The sequence below is a fragment of the Eriocheir sinensis genome, chromosome 63 (assembly GCF_024679095.1).
Source record: "Eriocheir sinensis breed Jianghai 21 chromosome 63, ASM2467909v1, whole genome shotgun sequence".
Classification (NCBI taxonomy): Eukaryota; Metazoa; Arthropoda; class Malacostraca; order Decapoda; family Varunidae; genus Eriocheir; species Eriocheir sinensis.
Genome location: NC_066571.1, coordinates 4,404,862 through 4,424,452, shown reverse-complemented (window position 1 = coordinate 4,424,452; position 19,591 = coordinate 4,404,862). Strand labels below are relative to the sequence as shown.

Sequence of the window (19,591 nt, the reverse complement as noted above, 5' to 3'; positions counted from 1 at the left end):
TACAAGTGTCAACGTTGCCAGTGTCGTACTCATCCTTCTATGTTTACCAATTTTAGACCCAAAAACTGCCTCCTCGACCCCAATAACTGCCTTCATATATAGTTATCGTTAAAATGGTTAATTATTGGTGGTTTTTACAATAGCTATGGCTCAGAAACCGGTAAATAGCAGGCACTGAGTACGATAATCTGTCAACGGTGCGCAGTGGTGCCAGATCATGCAGAGGAAATTTCAGTAGATTATTGCGAGAAAATTCAGTAAGCAGGTAAAACTTCGGCAGACGCTTCTTCTTCTTTTTCTTCTTTTGACCTGTAACGCTTTGTATCGCTTCTTGGGTCCTCCTCCTCTCGTTCCTCCCTTCTTCTTATTCACACACCTTCCTTTTCAGTGTTACGTAATTTTCTAAACTGAAATAAAGTCACTTATCTTCACTTATTCAGATATTTGTGCCCTTTTTTCCCAGCACTGCGCGAGGAACACTTATGCGGAGGAAATTTCAGTAGATTATTGCAAGAAAATTCAGTAGTAGATAAAAAATTCTGCGGACGTACTTTAATATATATGTAGTGGTTCTTGTTATATATGTTATGCAGACAAAATTAAGTTAAAAAGCATTATATCAGTATTTTTTTATAACTATTAGGTGAAAATTTAGAAAAGCAATATACAAATTATTCATTAGATTTACTGAAATTTTGATGAATCTCAAAAATAATTTATATATCACTCTCATGAATAATTTGCATATTGCTTTTCCAAATTTTCACCTAATAGTTATAAAAAAAATACTGATATAATGCTTTTTAACTTAATTTTATCTATATAACATTAAAACAAGAACCACTGCATATATATATATATATATATATATATATATATATATATATATATATATATATATATATATATATATATATATATATATATATATATATTAGAGTGCGTCTGCCGAATTTTTACCTACCTACTGAATTTTTTCGCAATAATCTTCTGAAATTTCGGTAGATCTGGCAACACAGTTTTGACGTAAGGCTCTTCTACTTCTTCTTCTTTTGAGCTGTTCCGTTTTGTATCGCTTCCCTTAGATCCCACTCGGTACTTCTTCAAAATTATATACTTACACTATGCTTCACCCCGCCCTGAGCTCTGTTTTTCGAGACCACCGCTGAACACTTTAATTACTTTAGCGCTTACTCCCTTAATTCTCTGCCCTATTAATTGTTTGTAGCATGGTTTGTAGCAAAGTAAAAAGTGGTAAAGCAGTAAAGACTACAATATGCATCATTTATTCATTTTAAAATCACGCTTTCATAGGAGAGAGAGTGAGAGAGATCTTCCACACGCCTATTTATTTATCTTTTCCCTTCTCCTTTGTTGTTTATAAATATCTAAACTCAATCAATCATCAATCTTTTGCACACCTCCATCCCTCTGAACACCTCTCTCCCAGTTCTCCTGCCCACACATTTCCTCTATGAAAAAAAAAAAGGGGGTCTTTCATCCCCTTTCCATACATGTCCCATTCATACACCTTTCTTGGCCATTTACTCTCATCTATTCTCTGTAGCCTGACTACCTTAACCCTGCCTTGGCTATATCCTTTCCCTGTAGGAGCTCCATCCCATATCCCCCATGATTGCTTCCACTACCATATACTTATTGGCTTCTAAGGCTAGTCTACCTGCATTGTTTTGTATTACTTCCATTCTATCCAGTTCATTCTCCTACTCTTGTTTCCTCCCTTGTGTATCGGGGTCACTGCTTTCATTCCAAGTTGCTGGCACTCTTCTTTTTCCATATGCTTTTTTGGACAACTCATGCACTCCCCCAATCATTCCCTGGCCCCCCTCTTTATAAGATTCATTCTTGATACCATCCATACCTGGGGATTTACCATTCTTCAGCTTACTCATATACCTTTTAAATCTTTTCTAAGCTAATCTCTTCATCCATCCCTTTCCCTATTTTCCTGCCTAAGGTGATGTTACCTCAGTGTCTTTCTGGCTCATCTATACCTCCAATGTCCCCCAAAAAAATCTTGCATTGCTTTCACCCTTTTCTCCTCCTTTACTACATCTCCACTCACCCTTTGTTCCTCCACATTTGTTTTCTTTCTCACTTCTCTCAGGAGCTTATACCATTCCTAACCTCCTTCCTCACCTCTTGTCTTGAAGATCCCCTAATGGTTTCCTTGTCTTCACACCCTCTCCCCTTTCTAACCAACTGCTTCATCTCCTTTTTCTTACTCTTATATTTCTTTCATATTCTTTCATACTCCATTCTTTCTTCTTCACTATTTTCTCTGTTATTTCTCATTCTCCTACATTTCCTATTCAAATGTTTCCTTTTTTTCCTTTCCCTATCCATTCTCCTCTGCACAGATTCACCTGTAGGCTGCTTTCTTCTGCAGCATGTTACCTTTAATTCTTACTAGTCTTATATTGAGTTCATCCACTCCTCTCTCTGCATTAAAAGATAGAGAAAATATGATATCTTGTAGGTACATAGGTAATAAAACCGCCTCCTCCCCCCAGCCCCCACTTCAGTATTTACAAAAGTAAACAAATTCCACAACAACAAAACTGATATTCAGCCAAATGTAATTAGTTCCTATTTTGTTGTTGTTGTTGAGTGTTGTGGTAATAAACGAAGAACCTAAATTAGTCCAACAAACAAAATAACCTGTCCTAGCCTTCTCTAACCTAACCAAAAAGGAAGTAGACCAAAAGTGAAATGGAGGGATGGAGTAGAGATATGAGGGAGATTGACGTCAGGTGGAAGAAAAGTGCCAGATGACGGGGAACAGATTGGTTTGGGAGTAGCCTGTTTGTGGCCACCTCTTGGCTTAGAGCTAATTAAATCCTTAGAGTTGGGGACAGGTTTCCCAAATGAAAAGAATCTCCCAATACATATGCGTAATTAATATAAAAACTAAATCATGCGACTTGAAGGACAAGTATAGAAGTATCTCATTAATCGAGTCATTATTGTATTTAAGTTTCTGATAAGAGCCAGGAAAGTATGAAGAGAATGTAAATGGTAGTGAAGGGGTTTTGGTTACCATATTTTACGGCTTACAAGACACTTTTTTCCCAAAAAATGTCCCATAAAATCATCCTGCATTTTATAAGATCAAGGTTCAGCTTTGAGTTACTGTCCAATGAAGTTTTAGTGCTGCAGTGGCATTTAAATTAAACTGCAAACCTCTACACGAACGTAAATATAAGGTGGATATATAATTGCTTCTACACCAACAACGGCAACTCTTTTCTAAAGTAACAATGTATAAAAGTAATGCTAACTGCTACTTCTGGTAAAATAATACCAGTTAGGGTAGGCGGTGGCTGAGTGGTAGCGTGCTGGGCCCACATTCACCGCGTGATGGACGACGTGGTTCGAGTCCCCACGCTACCACCTCGGATTTATCAGTCACCGCCGAGTCCCTTAAAACTACCCACATGCTGTCCTGAAGACCACCCATCAACCCGGACTCTAGAGGAAACCGTCCAAGTGAATCAAGAACGAGTTCTAGGGGACAGCATGAGCCAAGAGAAGATAGCATCTCTACAAACACTTGCCTGCGCCATGACGGGCTGGGGCCAACTACCATCCCTCAATCCCCAATCTCCAGTCTTTTTTTTTTTTTTTTTTTTTTTTTTTTACAGCAAAGGAGACAGCTCAAGGGCACAAAAAAGTAAACATTAATAAAAAAAAGCCCGCTACTCGCTGCTCCTAAAAAGAATCCAAAGAGGTGGCCGAAAGATAGGTCAGTTTCGGGAGGAGAGGTGTCCTGATACCCTCCTCTTGAAAGAGTTCAAGTCGTGAGGAGGAAATACAGATGAAGGAAGATTGTTCCAGAGTTTACCAGCGTGAGGGATGAAAGAGTGAAGATGCTGGTTAACTCTTGCATAAGGGGTTTGGACAGTATAGGGATGAGCATGAGTAGAAAGTCGAGTGCAGCGGGGCCTGGAGGGGGAGGCATGCAGTTAGCAAGTTCAGAAGAGCAGTCAGCGTGGAAATATCGATAGAAGATAGAAAGAGAGGCAACATTGCGGCGGAATTTAAGAGGTAGAAGACTATCAGTATGAGGAGGAGAGCTGATGAGACGAAGAGCCTTTGCCTCCACTCTGTCCAGAAGAGCTGTGTGAGTGGAGCCCCCCCACACATGAGATGCATACTCCATACGAGGGCGGACAAGGCCCCTGTATATGGACAGCAACTGTGCAGGGAGAAGAACTGGCGGAGACGGTACAGAACGCCCAGCCTCGAGGAAGCTGATTTAGTAAGAGATGAGATATGAAGTTTCCAGTTGAGATTTTGAGTTAAGGATAGACCGAGGATGTTTAGTGTTGAGGAAGGTGATGGCTGGGTGTTGTCAAAGAATAGGGGATAGTTGTTTGGAAGATTGTGTCGAGTGGATAGGTGGAGAAACTGTGTTTTTGAGGCGTTGAAGGACACCAGGTTCTTCTTGCCCCAATCGGAAATAATAGTAAGGTCTGAGGCTAAGCGTTCTGCAGCCTCCAGCCTTGAGTCGTTAAGTTCCTGAAGGGTGGGTCTTCTATTAAAAGAAGTTGAATAATGCAGAGTGGAATCATCGGCGTAGGAATGGATAGGACAGTTCGTTTTGGAAAGAAGATCATCAATGAACAACAGAAAAAGAGTGGGAGATAGGACAGAACCCTGTGGGACACCACTGTTAATAGATTTAGGGGAAGAACAGTGACCGTCTACCACGGCAGAAATAGAACGGTCAGAAAGGAAACTAGAGATAAAGGTACAGAGAGAAGGATAGAAACCGTAGGAGGGTAGTTTAGAAAGCAAAGATTTGTGCCAGACCCTATCAAAAGCTTTTGATATGTCCAGCGCAATAGCAAAAGTTTCACCGAAACGGCTAAGAGAGGATGACCAAGAGTCAGTTAAGAAGGCTAGGAGATCACCAGTAGAACGCCCCTTGCGGAACCCATACTGGCGATCAGATAGAAGGTCAGAAGTGGAAAGGTGCTTTTGAATCTTCCGGTTAAGGATTGATTCAAAAGCTTTAGATAGACAAGAAAGTAAAGCAATAGGACGGTAGTTTGAGGGATTGGAGCGGTCACCCTTCTTAGGCACAGGCTGTATGAAGGCATACTTCCAGCAAGAAGGAAAGGTAGATGTTGACAGGCAGAGGCGAAAGAGTTTGACCAGGCAGGGTGACAGCACGGAGGCACAGTTTTTAAGGACAATAGGAGGCACTCCATCAGGTCCATAAGCCTTCTGAGGATTGAGGTCAGAGAGGGCATAGAAAACATCATTTTGAAGAATCTTTATAACAGGCATAAAGGAGTCAGAGGGGGGATGAGTAGGAGGAATATGCCCAGAATCGTCCAGAGTGGAGTTTTTAGAAAAAGTTTGAGAGAAGAGTTCAGCCTTAGAGATAGATGAGACGGCAGTGTTGCCGTCAGGACTGATGAGTGGATGGAAAGAAGAAGAATTTAAGTTGGAGGAGATGTTTTGGCTAGATGCCAGAAGTCACGGGAAGAGTTAGAAAGCAAGGTTTTGACATTTTCTATTAATGAAAGAATTTTTGGTTAGTCAGAGAATAGATTTGGCACGATTTCGGGCAGAAATGTAAAGTTCATAATTAGCATTAGTTTGAAGGCTCTGGTATCTTTTGTGAGCTACCTCTCTTTCATTGACAGCACGAGAACAAGCGTGATTAAACCAAGGCTTTTTAGCGTGAGGAGTAGAGAAAGAACGAGGAATGTATGCCTCCATTCCAGAGACAATCACCTCTGTGATGCGCTGAGCACACACAGAGGGGACTCTATCCTGGAAGCAATAATCATTCCACGGGAAATCGGAAAAGTACATCCTCAGGTCGTCCCACCGAGCTGAAGCAAAATGCCAGAAGCATCGCCTCTTGATTGGGTCCAGAGGGTGTACAGGAGCGATAGGACAGGATGCAGAAATAAGATTGTGATCGGAGGAGCCCAACGGAGAGAACAGTTTGACAGAATAAGCAGAAGGGTTTGAGGTAAGGAAGAGGTCTAGAATGTTGGGCCGATCTCCAAGACGGTCAGGAATACGTGTAGGGTGCTGGACCAACTGCTCTAGGTCGTTGAGGATAGCAAAGTTGTAGGCTTGTTCACCAGGATGGTCAGTGAAAGAGGATGAAAGCCAAAGCTGGTGGTGAACATTGAAATCTCCTAGGATGGAGATTTCAGCGAAGGGAGAGTGGGTCAAGATGTGCTCCACTTTAGAATTCAAATAGTCAAAGAATTTTACATAGTTGGTAGAGTTAGGTGAGAGATAAACAGCACAGATGTATTTAGTAATAGAATGACAGTGAAGTCTTAACCAGATGGTGGAAAATTCAGAAGAGTCAAGGTCGTGAGCACGAGAGCAAGTGATGTCGTTGCGCACGTAGGCGCAACATCCAGCTTTGGATTGAAATTTAGGATAGAGATAGTAGGAGGGAACAGAGTAGAGATTGCTGTCAGTAGCCTCAGAAACCTGTGTTTCGGTAAGGAAGAGAAGGTGAGGTTTAGAGGAGGAGAGATGATGTTCCACAGAATGAAAATTAGAGCGAAGACCGCGAATGTTGCAGAAATTGAGAAGAAAGAGGTTCGAGGAGTTATCAAGACACCTCTCGGGTCGGCAGCCAGAAGGGGAGTCCTCCCTGGGGGAATTTGTGGTCCCCCAGTCTTGCTTTAAGCTAGGCTTTTTTCATACTTATACCTTTGTCTTCATGCTTTCTCTTTTTTTGTAGAATATAACCGGTCTTGTTTGACATACTTTTTATTGCCTGGCTCTGAAAGAGTAGAAATATCCACAGGCAACTTATTTTTATTTTTATATCTTTTTGGCAGCATCCAATATACCATATATATTAGATAACTGGCTGTCCACATTTTTCAAAATTTGGAAATCTTTTACTTCTTGAAGTTTAGGGCCAAGTTGTAACATTATGTTCATCAATTTTTGCTTATATTCTGTTACTTGTGATTCAATGATATTCTCAGTACTTACAATCTCATGGATTCGGTAAATATGGAGAATCCAACATTGCCCCCACGAGAATAATTACCTTTCCAAGGTCTCACATACTGTTGTACTTCCCTATAGTTTTACCAGCACAGGTGAGGTGGATGACTGAGCCCTGCTATCATCCTGTGAGGGCTTCACAGGTGTGTTACCTGCCCCGTCTTCTTGAGGAAGGCGCAGGTGAGACGGATGACTGAGCCCTGGTGTGGTCCTGTGAGGGCTTCACAGGTGTTTCACCTGCCCCGTCTTCTTGAGGAAGGCGCCGGTGAGGTGGATGACTGAGCCCTGGTGTGGTGGTGTGAGGGCTTCACAGGCGTGTCAGCTGTCCCGTCTTCTTGAGGAAGGCGCCGGTGAGGTGGATGACTGAGCCCTGGTGTGGTGGTGTGAGGGCTTCACAGGCGTGTCAGCTGTCCCGTCTTCTTGAGGAAGGCACAGGTGAGGTGGATGACTGAGGCCTGGTGTGGTGGTGTGAGGGCTTCACAGGCGTGTCAGCTGTCCCGTCTTCTTGAGGAAGGCACAGGTGAGGTGGATGACTGAGGCCTGGTGTGGTGGTGTGAGGGCTTCACAGGCGTGTCAGCTGTCCCGTCTTCTTGAGGAAGGCGCCGGTGAGGTGGATGACTGAGCCCTGGTGTGGTCCTGTGAGGGCTTCACAGGTGTTTCACCTGCCCCGTCTTCTTGAGGAAGGCGCAGGTGAGACGGATGACTGAGGCCTGGTGTGGTGGTGTGAGGGCTTCACAGGCGCGTCAGCTGTCCCGTCTTCTTGAGGAAGGCACAGGTGAGACGGATGACTGAGGCCTGGTGTGGTCCTGTGAGGGCTTCACAGGCGCGTCAGCTGTCCCGTCTTAGAACATAAGAACATAAGAACGCAGGAGTCTGCAAGAGGCCGGTAGGCCTGTACGAGGCAGCTCCTTTGACCCTAAGCTCCCGTGTATCTAACCCCACCTAATATCGCTGTCCATTAATTTATCTAGTCTATTTTTGAATGTGACAATTGTATTGGCACTCACCACATGACTGCTAAGCCTATTCCACTCATCCACCACCCTATTAGTAAACCAATTTTTGCCTATGTCCCTGTTGAATCTGAATTTATCCAGTTTAAACCCGTTACTTCGTGTCCTACCCGGTTCTCTTACCAACAAAACCTTATGAATGTCTCCCTTATTAAAGCCCTTCATCCATTTATAAACCTCGATCATGTCTCCACGCACCCTTCGCCTTTCTAGAGAATGCAAGTTTAACTGTTTGAGTCTTTCCTCGTATGGCAAGTTTCTCAACCCCTGAATCATCTTAGTCATCCTCCTCTGCACCGATTCTAACATTTTGATATCCATTCTATAGTAGGGTGACCAGAACTGAACCGCATAGTCAAGATGAGGTCTAACTAATGCTAAATATAGTTTGAGGAAGACTTCGGGGCTTCTGTTGCTTACGCTCCTTGAAATAAATCCCAGTACCCTATTAGCTCGATTTCTAGCTTGAATGCATTGTGCCCTTGGACGGAGATCAGAGCTCACTAAGACCCCTAAATCCCTCTCGCACCCAGACCTACTTATGAGAGTGTCATTTAAGCAATAGTTATGTGAGGGGTTGTTCCTACCTACACTCAGAATACTGCACTTCCCTACATTGAACTCCATCTGCCATTTATCCGCCCAGTCATATAATCTGTTGAGTTCACCTTGGAGAATACTAGCGTCCTGATCTTGAGGAAGGCGCCGGTGAGGTGGATGACTGAGCCCTGGTGTGGTGGTGTGAGGGCTTCACAGGCGTGTCAGCTGTCCCGTCTTCTTGAGGAAGGCACAGGTGAGGTGGATGACTGAGCCCTGGTGTGGTGGTGTGAGGGCTTCACAGGCGTGTCAGCTGTCCCGTCTTCTTGAGGAAGGCACAGGTGAGGTGGATGACTGAGGCCTGGTGTGGTGGTGTGAGGGCTTCACAGGCGTGTCAGCTGTCCCGTCTTCTTGAGGAAGGCGCCGGTGAGGTGGATGACTGAGGCCTGGTGTGGTGGTGTGAGGGCTTCACAGGCGTGTCAGCTGTCCCGTCTTCTTGAGGAAGGCGCCGGTGAGGTGGATGACTGAGGCCTGGTGTGGTGGTGTGAGGGCTTCACAGGCGTGTCAGCTGTCCCGTCTTCTTGAGGAAGGCACAGGTGAGGTGGATGACTGAGCCCTGGTGTGGTGGTGTGAGGGCTTCACAGACGCATCAGCTGTCCCGTCTTCTTGAGGAAGGCGCCGGTGAGGTGGATGACTGAGCCCTGGTGTGGTGGTGTGAGGGCTTCACAGGCGTGTCAGCTGTCCCGTCTTCTTGAGGAAGGCACAGGTGAGGTGGATGACTGAGCCCTGGTGTGGTGGTGTGAGGGCTTCACAGGCGTGTCAGCTGTCCCGTCTTCTTGAGGAAGGCACAGGTGAGGTGGATGACTGAGCCCTGGTGTGGTGGTGTGAGGGCTTCACAGGCGTGTCAGCTGTCCCATCTTCTTGAGGAAGGCACAGGTGAGGTGGATGACTGAGGCCTGGTGTGGTGGTGTGAGGGCTTCACAGGCGTGTCAGCTGTCCCATCTTCTTGAGGAAGGCACAGGTGAGGTGGATGACTGAGGCCTGGTGTGGTGGTGTGAGGGCTTCACAGTCGTGTCAGCTGTCCCGTCTTCTTGACGAAGTCGCCGGTGAGGTGGATGACTGAGGCCTGGTGTGGTGTGAGTGCTTCACAGGCGTGTCAGCTGTCCCGTCTTCTTGAGGAAGGCGGTGAGGTGGATGACTGAGCCCTGGTGTGGTGGTGTGAGGGCTTCACAGGCGTGTCAGCTGTCCCGTCTTCTTGAGGAAGGCGCCGGTGAGGTGGATGACTGAGCCCTGGTGTGGTGGTGTGAGGGCTTCACAGACGCGTCAGCTGTCCCGTCTTCTTGAGGAAGGCGCCGGTGAGGTGAATGACTGAGGCCTGGTGTGGTGGTGTGAGGGCTTCACAGACGCGTCAGCTGTCCCGTCTTCTTGAGGAAGGCACAGGTGAGGTGGATGACTGAGGCCTGGTGTGGTGGTGTGAGGGCTTCACAGGCGTGTCAGCTGTCCCGTCTTCTTGAGGAAGGCACAGGTGAGGTGGATGACTGAGCCCTGGTGTGGTGGTGTGAGGGCTTCACAGACGCGTCAGCTGTCCCGTCTTCTTGAGGAAGGCGCCGGTGAGGTGGATGACTGAGGCCTGGTGTGGTGGTGTGAGGGCTTCACAGCTGTCCCGTCTTCTTGAGGAAGGCACCAGTGAGGTGGATGACTGAGGCCTGGTGTGGTGGTGTGAGGGCTTCACAGGCGCGTCAGCTGTCCCGTCTTCTTGAGGAAGGCACCAGTGAGGTGGATGACTGAGGCCTGGTGTGGTGGTGTGAGGGCTTCACAGGCGAGTCAGCTGTCCCGTCTTCTTGAGGAAGGCACCAGTGAGGTGGATGACTGAGGCCTGGTGTGGTGGTGTGAGGGCTTCACAGGCGCGTCAGCTGTCCCGTCTTCTTGAGGAAGGCACCAGTGAGGTGGATGACTGAGGCCTGGTGTGGTGGTGTGAGGGCTTCACAGGCGTGTCAGCTGTCCCGTCTTCTTGAGGAAGGCACCAGTGAGGCGGATGACTGAGGCCTGGTGTGGTGGTGTGAGGGCTTCACAAGCGCGTCAGCTGTCCCGTCTTCTTGAGGAAGGCGCCGGTGAGGTGGATGACTGAGCCCTGGTGTGGTGGTGTGAGGGCTTCACAGGCGTGTCAGCTGTCCCGTCTTCTTGAGGAAGGCGCCGGTGAGGTGGATGACTGAGGCCTGGTGTGGTGGTGTGAGGGCTTCACAGGCGTGTCAGCTGTCCCGTCTTCTTGAGGAAGGCACAGGTGAGGTGGATGACTGAGGCCTGGTGTGGTGGTGTGAAGGAGTGTGAGTGAGCAGAGTTGGCGTTGAAGCAGCACTTGCTGGGAGTGGAAGCAGGGGCAGTGCAGCAACAGCAACATGAAGTCACTGCTCCTTTCCCGACATGCTTGAAAGGGATTGTTTATGTGTAATGTGGTGGGGGGTAAGGGCATAAGGCGGTAGAGGGAGCAGTTGAAGCGACGGACCAACCACAGACGTGCTACCTCACGGGCCAAGAAGTCTAGTCCACTGACACCTATCACCATGAATGCCCATGAACTGAAGATGCTCAGCACACCTCTTAATTGACCTCCTCAAAAACTATCTGTGTCTATGGCAAGTTAGGAACAAGTACTACAAGAACAAGCATGTGAGAAGTACAAGTTTGAATGCAGTGGCTAAATTATCATGTACAAGTTGTGTTGATGTACTAGATGATATAATGAAGTACGTAATTGCATATGCTTAGATGAAGGCAGTGAAGCAATACATATGCAAAAGTCAGGAGCAGGAAGTGGACTAAAGTGCATATACTCATACTCTCAGGCTGGTGGCTATGTGGCCACACGACACAGTTTACACAGTGTGAACATGGATGTGCATTAAACTCACTACTTGCTGTGAGAGAGTGCGGGCAACGAGGCCTAGTGTGGACCCAGGTTCAGAAAAGGTATTAAGAAGGTGCCACCTTCCTCATTGTAGCCAGATTTCACTTTAAATGTTCCATCTTGATACTCATTATCCTTCTTCTCAGTCTTCTTCATAGCCTTGGGTGTCGCATGCCAGCTTTGTTCTTTGTCCATCCATTGCTAAAAGTCACATAGCTTGGAGTTGTGACCAAGGAACACGATTGTGTTTGCTCCTGAGTACCATAAGTTAATTTCCATTGCTGTGTGCTTTACCAGGAATGTTGTTAGGAATTAATTCTTTCCACCCGTTATGCAGACGTTGGCGTCTCAGTATGGAAAGGGTCATGAGGAAATGGAAGAGAATTAATCCTCTTCTAAACCACTCAATCCTCCTCTAAATTCCTCTTAATCCTCTTCCATTTCCTCTTAAAAGGTTTAGAAGAGGATTAAGAGGAAATGGAAGAGGATTAAGAGGTTTAGAAGAGGGCTAACCCTTTCCATACGGTGACGCCATCGGACGCCGATGTCGGCGTCGCCAGAGTGAAGGGGTTAAGGATTGTTCAGGAAGTAATGGTAATCCAGTAGCAAAACGGAGTAGTCGAATCAGCAGTTGCGATTCGAATGTTCTAGAAAGTTCTGAAAGAGACGAGCGAGCTCATATTTGCCCCACGTGTTAGTCAGCAGTTAGATGCCGACCAGTCAACAGTAATCCTTCGCGGTGTGAATACGACAGTCAGCTGGTAGACGCCAAGGAAGCCACAACTCAGTGCTATATACTCTACTGTCACGAGGGCAATGGGCAACTACGTCCCACCTACTTCAACCTTTACTACAAGGCCGTCACACTCCGCCGACTTACTTCAGAAAACTGTTCTGAAAACCCCTCTACGTGAAGCTAAGTGACCCATTAATTATCTCGTTCCTTTGGGCCCATAAGATGGGGATATTGGGTGGCCACTTAGCAGGGAGTAACAGCCTAGCAACACTAAAAGGTGTCAGGGGTGTATGATTTCAACCTTAAATGTGTATTGCGTAAAAATTACAGTATAATTTCAGAACAGTAGGTATAACGATCGGTAAAATAACCGGCCTGGCAGCTGGCTGTGCTGCCCTGTGACACTGAGTCAGACTGCTGACTTCTCTTCAAAGAGGCAGCCTCCATTTGTATTCAATATATCTGCCGCCTTGTTTTAAAGTAGTACTAAAGGTCAGCTGCACAAACTAGATACGCAAGTGATTCGGTTCGTCGGCCACTCGTTCGAGAAATTTCTGGAGCGGCGGTCTTGGTGGCAAGATTCTGTGACCTTGAACGATGGGGATTACCAATACGTACTTCCTTAACGACCCGGGGGAATTGATGCAACAAGCAACCTCAATCCCAGAGTGGTAGTTACCATTCTGGGAGGAGCGAAGTATGCTCTCAGCCACTGCAAGTGCTTCGGATTCAGTGCAACGGCTTTGGTCTCATTCAGTTGAATGTGCCGGGGTCGTTGTGTTGAGTCCTGGGGACTGCTTTGGCTGAGAGCATGCTCGGTTATATTCTTCTGCAGTGAATGATTTGAGGTATTTTAGTAAGTAATTTTTAATTCAAATTTATTGGTAAACACATTTTTATATATATTTTTAATCATGTCTGGATCTAGAAAGGAAAAACCGAATGAGGAGGTTGATCCTAAGGAGTTGATTAGTTCATTACGTAGAAAAAGTGGTGTCCACAAACGCAAGGTCACAACTAACATCAATAAGTTAAATGAATTGAATGAAGCTATCCAGTTGACACCTTTCTGTAAAAAATAATTAAAGGAAATTGAAGCTGAAATAGCCCAAGTCAAGAATTATGATAAAGAAATTAGTGACCTTATGGAACAATATGATTTGAGTATTCATGATGAGGAGTACTTTCATAATGAGCTTGATTCCCAAGTAGAATATTCAGTGCAAACCAGCATGGACTTGGACCAGTATTACGTGAATGCACAAAAAGACCTTGCTAGTAATTCTTCAGCTGATAAATTCCTGTATGTAATGACAAACCTAAACCTAGGTGAAGGAAAACCTCCCCCTCTTCAGTGTGGAACGTTTTTAGGAAAGGAGAAGGATAAATCTGCCTTATATACCTTTTTAATACAATTTATTAATGTTATTGGTTCCAGAAAAAAAATAATAATCTGCTAAACAAAACTACCTCTATGGGTATTTAAGAGATTATACTCTTTCAGTGGTCAAACACTAACCATCTCTGATGCCAACTACCATTTGGCCATTCAAATGCTTAAGCAAGAGTTTCTGGATGTGAAGTATATACATCATAGATAAAACTTCCAAAAACATTTTAAAAGCAGCACCTACTGGCAAATTTGACTCTGATTATACTTCAGTTAAAGTTTATCTGAATGAAATGAGGTCTTATCTACAAGTTAAAGCCTCATGATGTTGACCTACTAGCAGAAGAAACAGCTGGACACTCCTTAATCAGTCATATAGTTTTTAACAGGCTACCAGTGGCTTTAAAGAGAGAGTTAGTACATAGGTTGTCTAACAATTACCCAACCTTAACTGACATCTTTGCAAACTATAACAAAGCAATAAAAAACTTAATTTTTACATCATTCAATAAGGCTCAAATATCAACTTGTAAGTTGTACGACACAACAGGGCATTCTCTGGGTAAATGATCTAAGTTCAACAAATATGAAGTCAAAGTAGAAAGACTCAGATTTGTACTTGTGTACAAGGTGTGCCGGTTCAGGACATGTTAAATCTGCTTGTTACGGCAAACAAAATAAGTTAAAGTTCACAGATATGGAGACGGGACCACATGAACGTAAGCTCAGGCCCTGTAAAACTACAACTAGGTAAATACACATATAAATTTGTACATGAATGAAACTCCTCAATCTCTCCAGATAAAGAAAAGGAGACTGTTTTCAGTTTTGTGACTATACAAACTATACAACACCTGGATGTCAACCCTTTTTAGTTCAATGCTGACAAACCACTGTACACTTTCAAGAGCTCTTCAATATCTGACTTCAACTTTTGTAAGGAGAGAGTCTCAGAAATGGCCTGCTTCTTTCTGCCATTTTGACCACTGTGTTCTCCTGATATTACCAAGTCGAGCACTTTGTCCACACTTTCAGAATTCAGTTCCCTGGACACCTGTAAAAATATGAGAGTTAACATGTGCATCAGAGTTTGGGTAGGCAGTGGCTGAGTGGTAGTGTGCAGGCCCTGCATTCACCGCGCTATGGACAACGTCGGTTCGAATCCCCACACTACCACCTGGGATTTTTCAGTCACTGCCGAGGAGCCTAAGACTACCCACATGTTATCCAAAAGACCATACATCAACCCGGACTCTAGAAGAAACCGTCCAAGTGAATCAAGAATGAGTTCCGGGGGGCAGCATGAGCCAAGCATAACTGGCGCCACTATAAAAGTTGCCTGCGCCATGATGGGCTTGGGCCGACCACCAGGCCCCTGAAGAAAGCCTAGCAGCACTACAGGCAGAGATGTTAAAAAAAAAAAGAAGCTGCCAGTAGTGTAAAGTAGCTGCATAATTATTATTTTTACCATTATACTCATATCACACTTGCTTTGTATTGAAGAACTTTGTCAAAACACAGCTGAAAGCAACAAATACATTTGGGAATCATGATTGGTTTCTGAGACTGTAAGTAGGAAACTCTTTGTATATGATTCAATATGATTTGTCACAAAACTTGGACAATTTGAAACTAAAGTATCCCTTCTGCACCTTGCTAACTGAAGCTGCAACCAGTTATCATCCCCATTATCATCAGTGGCAACAAAAGCTGAATGGGAAGTCAAAATGGTCATGTGATCATTCTGATGTGTTCTAGCTTAAAAATACTTGAGAAAGCAGGCCCAATCCCTAATCTAAACCTACTGTATTATAAGAGCTAAATCCCTTTTCAGACATACAAGGGATAATAGAGACCTTCATAATCCCCATTTCTCAGGGATAGCAACAAACTATATAAATACAAACATTGCAGATATAAAAGCAAGCTCTTTCTGCATGGCAAAATAATCTGAAGGAAATATAAATATAAACCATTTTTTAAGTGACTTGAAATTCTTTGCCCACTATGGTGAGACAAAATTAAAGATATCTCCCACAGAACCCACCACACCTCATTCAAACCTTAGACCATACATATTTTTGAAAAACTGGTGCCATACCTTGTGTAATGAATGAGGGAATTTTCCCGCAGCTCGTTCCACTGCAAGATGCTGGTTGAACTTTGAGGAAGGGAACAGGTAGTAGGGGCAGCCAGGGATCTGACAGGCATTACGCAACAGCCCAGTCTTTGCATCATACCTGGTGTAGAAAAAAAGGAAGTCCAAAGCTGCACATGTATTTGTCAGTATTATTTTAGATTGTCAGCCGTTTCACAGCCACGAACGCCTTGGTGCTCTATGAAGGATTTAGTGTCTATAGAACACATTGCTGTACTGCTTTGCCGTCGCAAATAGAAGGGAGATCAAGCCCCCCCCCCGTTATGGGAGTCGAGGTCCCCCCGTTAGCTAGGTTACGTCAAGTTCAGTTTGGGTAGTTTAAATTTATTCGGCGCACAGTGTAGGGCGACAGAAATACACAGCGCAGGACGGGACATGGCGGCAGCAATCCACTATGCAGGTCGGTGCTGCGAGAAATACCTCCTCGCAAAATAAGTCGCTCTGCTGTCCACCACGCATTGGGCGCTGGGGGAATACACAGCAGGAAAAACATTAATTTGCCTGGTTTTGCTCTAGTTTGTCCACTTGTGATCTTTGTGAGCAGTGAATAAAATATAGAAACTGCAAGCAAGTTGAACCTCTCTGCAAGATATTTTGCAGTGGCAGCAGCAGCGGGTGCACAACAAGCACTGAAGTCTCATTTTAATAGTAATTTAACCCTTTGCCAGGGACTCGTAGAAATAGTGGAGGCATCAAAAAAAAACTTTGAGAATGTTAAAATTGAGCATTTTCTAAGACATTTTGGGCATTCTCATTTCATGATATCCCATGTGGCAACAAGGTAGGTTTGTGACCAAAACTCAAATTTCACAAAATAACACATTTCATGTGTGCAACCCAGTGTTCAGCTGTTGTCTACTATGCTTGTATACTCTTCATCAATTAATCAATAAATGTGGACATATGCCGGCGGGCGCATCACCTTGCACACCCTACCTCGCAAAACCTGGCAGGTTCCTATGGACAAAGTCTCCATGCAAGCCCCCTTCCTATACCAAGTACCTTCTGACGGGGTCTATCAACTTGCTTGGGGCATGAACTCCTCCACTCATGGTTGCCTCTACAGAAACAACCCAATGAGCAGAGTCTGCTTCTGGGGAGTGTGCCACATGCCCATATAACCAGTGTTGGCATTGATGGACTGCAGGCAATATATGTCGAATCAGTCTCACAGAGTACTCAATAATTTGACACAAGTCTTTCCAGCAATAACCCATTATTCTGCAAAGACATTTATTACCAAAGGCTTCAATCTGCCTCTCCAAGTCACTTTTTAGTGCCGATGTCTCACGGCAATATAGTAAGACAGTGAGCACAAGCGACCTGAAAATCCGGATCTTATACTTGAACTGAGTGAATTCATAACACCATGAACCAAGCCAATCTGCCATAAGACTTAGTGGCAAGACCTGCCGTTGTTCTGAACTACAATACCAAGGTATGTGAAATTTTCCAAAATGTAAATGTCAGCATGAACAGACTATACTGTTTCATCTAGCAGGCCTCCAAACACCTTGGTCTTCGCCCAGAAGACCTGAAGTCTCAAGGGCTTTGCCTCCGCATGAAGTGCCTCGAGAGCCATCACCAGGAACTTCACAAAGATTACACCATCATCGGCAAAAACAAGGTCATTGACCCTGGTATTGCTAATGGATGCTCCATAATGACTGGTCTACAACTCTACTTAGTACCCAAGCCATATAAGTGTTAACCCCTTCACCCCAGCGACGCCGACAATCGATGGGCGTCCAATTGCATCACCGTTAGTCCACTTCTAAACCTCTTAATCCTCTTGTTATTCACCTTAACATTTTTCAAACTTGCACTTTGCCAACATTTTTTCATACCAATTAATGCTAAATGTGAGACCACTGATAACATCTAAATGTCTGTTCCTATCTCTGGAACTGCTTCTGTGATGTGACTACTGCAGAAGTCTCCATAAATTATTCCAACACCTTTTCCTTCTTCACTTTTCAAGTAATTTAATTATCTGTCCTCTCATTTTACATAAAGTTTTCCTTTTACAATTACAACATCCACCTTAAACATTGGATCATCATCTCTTAGGTGTTCCATAGTCTATTCTCTATCCATTTTGTCAAGTGACTTTCACATCATCCCAAAAAGTCTAAGGCTCACTCTAATGGTAACAGTGAAAGATTTTTGCCTGAACTCACCTGTACACCTGGCTGAAGGTTTCCTCAGTTACATCAATTTTGTGTGTTTGAGCCTGAGACACCACTTGCTGAAGAGTGAGTGGCAGCACAAGAGACTCATGCACTTTCATGTACTGTGTTTTCCACTGACCGACAACTTCACTCTCCTGTGAACAGAGAAGGGTGCATTATTACCTCCTGTTCACTTAGTGCAACACTTGCTACATGACAGTGAAGTATACAGATAAAAGATGCATATAAAATTAGATTGTTTGAGTTTGGGTGTGAGAAACTTATTTGCATTAACAGTGAATTCCCTCATATCTCTAATAATCAGAGGTGGGCAAGTGCGGTACTTAGTAGGGTAGTGCGGTAGTACTGCATTACAAAAAAAGTACCACACTACCGCAAAAGTTCTGAAAATACCGCACTACCGCGGACCACACTAAAAAATCCTGCGGTACTTTGAAAACTATCGAAGACGACATTTTGCAGCGCGGCATGCTCACAGAAATGTTATTTTTTAGTGAATCTGACTCAATCAGTCAATCGGTATCAGTCATCAGAATCAGTGATTTAATCATTCTGACTTCTCAGTTATTGTTCAAAATTAAATACTAAATAGACAGACTAAACCATATCTATGGGCTAAACTACTACACTATGAGTATTCTTTAACCCGCGCGGTCATTTCAACCCCAGACCCATCCATGGTGCCGGACAATTATTCATTGTACTAGGTATTTTAAGCATGTTTCCTTTGTTTGGATAGCCAGGATAGGCACTGAAGTATTTTTTATTTTGACTACCGCTATAGCAGTACCGCACACCGCGTACTGCACTGGGAAAGAAAAGAATGGGACCGCACTACCGCAACCACACTACTCCGGAAAAAGTACCGCACTACCGCAACCACACTACTGATTTTTCAGTACCGCGCCCACCTCTGCCAATAATTTATATCTTGATTCTCACTTGCTTAAGACAAAGTAAAGGTACAGCTGGAGACAGGCTAAGCTGTGGCTGGCCTGAGTGTTCCTCTCCATCTTATTGTCACTTTGAACCTGTGGTGGGTAAGAACCCAAATCACAAGGCAAGTGTGACATCTGGGTTACCACAGTTTACCTTCCCCAAGTTTCCTTAGACACCTATTTAATGACCAGCCCCCCAAAAAGGATGAACAGCTGGATTAAAGAACCTCCTTAACTGGTCACTAACTGCACAGGCCTGAGATCAAAACTAGGCCGACGGATTCTAACGGATGCTAACCACTTCACCACAGATACAACAAGTGTTATTTTTAACTCTATTACACTAATGTGTCCTCATGAAACAGCTGAGGATGTGTGGGTTAAGACAGTGAGGAACTTCAGGGAGACATGATTTCAAGAACAACATTTGTGCAACTTTTTATCTATACTGAATTTGCCACTTGGAACTCCCAAGGGGATGATTATGGGACAAGTATTTCTACTGGCTCGAGCTCATAAGGTTTACTTCTGGGTCATATTAATTTCTTTGAACCTGACAAAAGTTGGAATTGAAGAGCAGATTGGTGAGTTGCACCTGGGGAATCTTGTGCTGCTCAATGACAAAAATATTAAGCCATCAGATGGTCTTAAATCTGGGACACGTCTCTCACCACATGTAAGCTCACTACTCAGACAGCA

General features: G+C 44.5%; 1 protein-coding gene across 4 annotated transcripts in view; it reads right to left on the bottom strand.

Annotated features, from left to right (window-relative positions):
- Window positions 1-13,607: 13,607 nt before the first annotated feature.
- Window positions 13,608-19,591, bottom strand: part of LOC126986884 (uncharacterized) — a 30,932-nt gene continuing 24,948 nt past the window's right edge. For all 4 annotated transcript variants that reach the window (XM_050843354.1, XM_050843355.1, XM_050843356.1 and 1 more), the window contains exons 7-9: window positions 17,943-18,088; window positions 15,706-15,844; window positions 13,608-14,658 (exon numbers count right to left, since the gene is read on the bottom strand). In XM_050843354.1, coding sequence (XP_050699311.1) covers window positions 14,476-14,658; window positions 15,706-15,844; window positions 17,943-18,088 — 468 coding nt within the window. In that variant the 3' untranslated portion in view covers window positions 13,608-14,475. The remainder of the gene's footprint in view (window positions 14,659-15,705; window positions 15,845-17,942; window positions 18,089-19,591) is intronic.